The sequence below is a fragment of the Phyllostomus discolor genome, chromosome 10 (genome assembly GCF_004126475.2).
Source record: "Phyllostomus discolor isolate MPI-MPIP mPhyDis1 chromosome 10, mPhyDis1.pri.v3, whole genome shotgun sequence".
NCBI classification, from domain to species: Eukaryota; Metazoa; Chordata; class Mammalia; order Chiroptera; family Phyllostomidae; genus Phyllostomus; species Phyllostomus discolor.
Window position 1 is genome coordinate 56,022,519 of NC_040912.2, and position 5,509 is coordinate 56,028,027.

Here is a 5,509-nt window from a genome sequence, read left to right on the forward strand (position 1 = left end):
AGTTGGGGTACCTCTCTGCCTTTCCTTGTGTTGAGCCCAGTTTCAAGGGTAAAGAAGCTGGAGAGGTGAACAATCAGAACTTTGCTGGGGATTCTTTAGTTTCAAGAAACAGAAACCCTCTCAATCCAGCTCTTGCATAACAAAGAGACCTATCCTTGATACTTCCCCACCCCCCAGGATTCCAAAGATCACAGGACTGGTTTCCCATCCCTGCTCACACATTTGTTGTAAAGACAAATGTTTGGTCCCTTCTCCAAATGCACAGGAAATCAGTTTGTATTTTGTGCAACTACCTCACTTCCGGATTCATCATTCTCTCCTTATTTTCTCTTTGCCTACTTCTTCACATGATTTAATTTACTTTCATCTTGCTGATTTGCATTCTTTTGCCTTTCTAAATTCTTTTTTTAGCAGCAAGGGGGAAATCAGCCCTCCAGGCCATCAATCATCAGTTTGATCAGCTGGTCTCCCGACTCCCCCTCAAACCCAAAGCCTTTTGAAAGATGAGTCTGTGCCAACCTCACTTCTTCAGACCTCCTTCTAGTGATGTCAAGCTGAAAGGAGCAAATGGACTTTTAGAAGATAAATTTTAGTCCTGGGGTTGGGCTGTGACTTGGAGCTTCAGACTTCAGATTAGGTTCTCACAGTCTAAAAGTGGAAAAAGCTATGGACCTAGTCTGTCACTAACCACATCTTTTGAAACACTGCTCACATTTGTGGCCCCAATATCTTCATCTGTGAAATGGAGATAAAAATAGCAGTTGGATGTGAGGAGACTGTCTCTCCTGACCTTGCTCAGCTCCAATCTCCTAGCAGCACTGGGAACTGCCATCCCGGAGTAACTACCTTGCTTGCACAACTTATTCCTCAAACCTTTGAAATGTTAAAAATGGGCAAAATAACTGTATAAGAAAAGAGAAGCCTTCCTTTGTTAGCTCTACTGAACTAGAGATTGTTATCATAGAAGCAAGAATTAATATACAGAGCTGATGGATCACTTGTTATTGTTATAAGTAACTAAACCAAGAAAACTCACAGTGTTATTTTCCAGAAATATCCTCTCTCACAAAATTTCTCTCCTATTTTTCCCTGAAAAAAAATGCAAGGCCAAATGACAGAATATTTTGTTACTTGTAGGGAACCAACCTGCCTGGCAATGGCAACTGTAGCTCAGCCCTATTGAAAAACCCAATACGTGTGTTGTGGCATGAGGTACAGTGCAGCCGTGGTTGGCCAGATGACCCCACCCACCTTCAGCCATGATCATGAACTCAAACAGTAGTCAGGTCCGCATCCACTCGGACACTAGCATGTCCACCTTCTCCAGCAGCACCATGTCCTCCACCTTCTGCTGTAACATGGTGAGGACCTCGGTGAAGCCATTCTGCATGGCCAGCTGTCCAGTGTGCTGGGCCATCTCACTGGCCTCCACTGCATACACTGCTTTGAGTTGCACGTAATGTGCACAAAAGAGACTGATAATCCTGATCCCACAGCTGACATCCAGAATTACTTTGTCTTTGAAGGACTCCCTGCTCTGCAGGATCACATGATGGTATTTAGTTGTTTGTGGCTGGTCTGTCAGCATCTCCAAATGAAGTTTCAGGGTTCTGTAGCAGCCGAAGTACTCTTCATCCTGCCATGTGTCCTCGGGGTCACACTCCTCCAGGTCCTTCCCCAGGTGGCTTGTTGGTATGTACCCACAGCAGCCAGCATGCCCACCCCACCACCAGTCAGTGGTAGTTTGTCTCAGGATGAGAATTTTCTCTCCTCTCAGAAAACTGAGCTGTCTCATTGGTGGTAGAATAGTCTGCAATGTCCACAAACTCCTCCAGCTGCACTCCCTCCAAGAGGTGCTCTTCACAGTGTCTCACAGGTTCTTCTCCCTCCTGAGATTCACTTCCTGGGCAATCAACTGATGTTGCCATAGGTCTCTTAGGATCTGCCACATAGCTGCCATTTCTAATGTTTCATTTTCCTCTCCATTTCTCCCAGGTGCATTCTTCTGCAGAGTTCTGTATCCCTACCACCAGTGTGGAAGGGCAGTGGTTCCTAGCATTTGCAAATTATTTTCCCAGGGTTGTGTAAGAGACCAGCAAGTAGCAAGCTTTGTGGGATCTATAGCAGTCCTAACTAAAAACAAGGGGAATGTAGGGAACCAATGTGCCTGGCAATGGCAATTGTAGCTCAGCCCTATTGAAAAACCCAATGGGTACATTTTGGCATGCAGGAGCCAAACCCACAGATCGGTTCCCCATGGGAAATCAGGCCTGCATTATACCTAGGCTGCTTTGTGACTTGCTCTTGCTAAAACTCCCTCACCCTGAGTTCAGGCAGCAAGTATTTGTTGCATATTTTTAAAGTAACTTCCTGAAGTCTGTGCCAATTCTCCCAAGGACTGAAGTATAACCAGACCTATTACTCTTATCGTTCCCTTGCATTTGCAACATTTTTTCCTTGCTAATCTGTAATAAGTAATTAGTAACATCCCTTGCATTGCTATCTGTAAAAAGTAATTACCTAAAGCAAACCTAAATATAGTGAATGAAAACCTTCTTTGATGTATGTTATTAGAAAGTCAATAAAAGCTGGTCAAGGCAAGGGTCGAGGTGCTCTCCCCTTGAGAGAGTGGCTGTGCCGTGGACTTGGTAGTCCATGTGAATTTGTCTTGTATCTCATCCATAATACCTTGGACACTGCTGGCCAGTATCTGCAGCAGTTACTTAATCTCTATACAGATGGAAAACTGAGCAAGAAGGAGTAAGCTACACCAAATGTCTCATAAGCAGACAGGTTCAAACTCCAAATGCAAGAGGCCTCCTCATGAAAAACTTCTGCTGTGTTCAGAAGTTTACCATTAAACAGGTGAAGGCAATGAGAGTATTTTTCCAGGCAGGTCCCACCCAGAGAAGCCCTGACAGTCTATCTGTTCCAGCTGTGTGCAGAAGAAACCATCTGCAGCCTGAACAAGTGAGGGCTCCTCCCTATAGACCAGGCACTATAGCCAGGATGAGTAGTGTAGTAGGGGCCAGAATTATGGGGCTTGAATGGCCCCTGGTTAGAATGTGGCCCCTGAATATTTAGTACTCATCAGCACAAACAACTGACCTTCAGGAAAGAAAGACCCATGAACCAGCTAACCCACAACACCTCTTTCCAGTCCTGATTATCCTCTAGATGCTGCCACAAGCAGGAGAGCTAAGCAATCAAAGCAAGCCTGGTACCCCTATGGTTCAGGACACTCTCCTCTCGGAATGGGTGTGCTCTACACCCAATCATGAGGTGGGAGGATCTTCACACCTAACCCTCCCACCTCATGATTCCCTCTGAGTCAGGCTTCCATGCTTAGTTAGAAAGCACTTAGTGATTTAGTTGCTCATCAACTAGAAAAGCTGAAGTCCTTCAAATGACTCAGGAAAAAGTGGTGGGCACTGGAGTATGTTCCATAAATGGAAGGGACTTAGGGCCCATAGAGAGGATCCTGGCATTGGAATCAAATGGGGGAGATAGTCTTGTTCCAGTCAGATTTTCTTCTTTGAATTCTCAGATATTGCAGAGGGTATGAACACAGAATAGAAGAGGAAATGGGAAATAATAAGTTATGTTACATTTACTGAGCATTTACTGTATATCAGATGCTGTTTTATATTGAAATATATTTTATTATAATAACCATCTAGCATATATAATAGTATCCTTACCACTTTACAGACAATAAAAATGAGACAAAGAGAGGTTGTGTCACTTGCCTAAAACTAATAGCCAGTAGAGCTGGGATTTGAATTCAAGAAGGGTGACTTCAAATCTTTTCTGTCATGAACACTGAGTAGCCCCCCATATCTATACTTCTCCCTTAGTAACAGTATACTTGTTTTCTCCAGAATATCGCCTCTTAGAGTAGGAGACATCTCTCAGCTTCTTTACAGCTAGATATATCTATATGAATTAGATCTGCCCTCTGATGTGGGAACTCTAGGAGTTTCCTTAAGAAGGAAGCATGCATTTCTTTTTTTCTACTCTTTCCTGCTTGGAATACAAATGTGACAGCTAGAGCTCCAGAGGCCATTTTAGATTATGAAATAACCTTGGGAATATCAGACTCGAGAGTTGGAAAGAGCCAAGATCACTGATGACATCACAGTTATGCCTTTCCATCCCTGGTTAGTCTACCTTCTGTGCCTTGGGATGAAATAAATTAATCTTATTTTAACCACTGAAGTCTGGTCTCTCTCATAAGTACACAAATCTTTCCTGATAAACTTTCTATCCTGATATCGTACTTCCATGATGACCTATTTTAATTCTCACTACCATATTGTTAGATGAGTGACATTCATTTTATAGAAGAAAAATCAGAAGCATAGGGAGTTAAGTACTTTAACCCAGGTCACCCAATTGGGAGTGATAGAAGTGAACACTCTGATGCACAGGAGAGTAGCTGTCAGGTGAACATGTCCTGACTGAGGCAAGGCTGGCTACTATCAGGGGAGATGCTGATCTAAGAATTCTGGGTGGGATCTGGGGGCCTGTGCTAGAAACAACTTCCCATGTGATTTAACCATCACTGGGTAATTCAGGTCAAGAGTAGATTGAAAAGTGAGATTCAAGCAAGAAGAGCAGAAGCAAAAGGGAGAATCCCTGTGGATAAGATGCTCAGATAGTGGGGAGGAACAGAGAGGTGAGACTTCTCAATCCAGGAGGAACCCATCACCTTAAGAGGAGGGTACGGCCTTGAATATTATTAGCCAATACTCCCAGCAGGAAGGAGGATGTCCTGGTCAGTTATAGGAATCCAGATTGAGCAACAATGGAATTAACACATATAATAAGGAGGTTATAAAGTACAAGGCAAAGGAGAAGTATGAGACATTGTTATTAAAGTTACTCTCAGACTGAGGAGCCACAGTCAGCCTGTTCTAGTTCATAATGTCCCTATGGTTCTGCTCATAGGTATGGTGTGTGTGTGTGTATCCGTGGCCTTGGCTATTAGTGGCTCCATTCTCCTCCCTTCCTCATATCTGTTTTTATTATGGTAACTGGAAAAGTATTGATAGACAAAATAAAAAAGAGAGAATTCACTTTCCTGTTTTCTGTCTCTCACTAAAGCTTGTTTCAAAAGTGATAAATGATTAAAGTGGTCAACAATCAACTGACTAAAAATATTAAAACTTCATGAATTGAGAGTAGCTGCAAAAAGTTTTTTTTAATTGTTTTCAATTATAATTTATACTCGATATCATTCTGTATTAGTTTCAGATGTATAGCACAGTGGTTAGACAACTGTGTACTTTACAGAATGGGACACCCAGTATCTCAAGTACACATCTGGCCCTGTACATAGTTATTCCAATATTATCGACTATATTCCCTATGCTGTAATTTACATCTCTGTGACTATTGACTATTTTGTAACTACCAATTTGTACTTCTTAATTCTCTCACCTTTTTCACCTAGCCCTCCAACCCCTTTTCCCTCTGTCAATAGTTAGTCTGTTCTCTGTATCTATGA

At 42.6% G+C, this 5,509-nt stretch overlaps 1 protein-coding gene across 1 annotated transcript; it reads right to left on the minus strand.

The window, feature by feature from the left end:
• Positions 1-1,267: 1,267 nt before the first annotated feature.
• On the minus strand, positions 1,268-2,037 carry LOC114507975 (protein arginine N-methyltransferase 2-like). The gene is given in 2 exon segments (XM_036010327.1): positions 1,268-1,790; positions 1,792-2,037. Coding segments are annotated over 2 exon segments (645 nt in total). The 5' UTR covers positions 1,929-2,037; the 3' UTR covers positions 1,268-1,282.
• Positions 2,038-5,509: the final 3,472 nt, after the last annotated feature.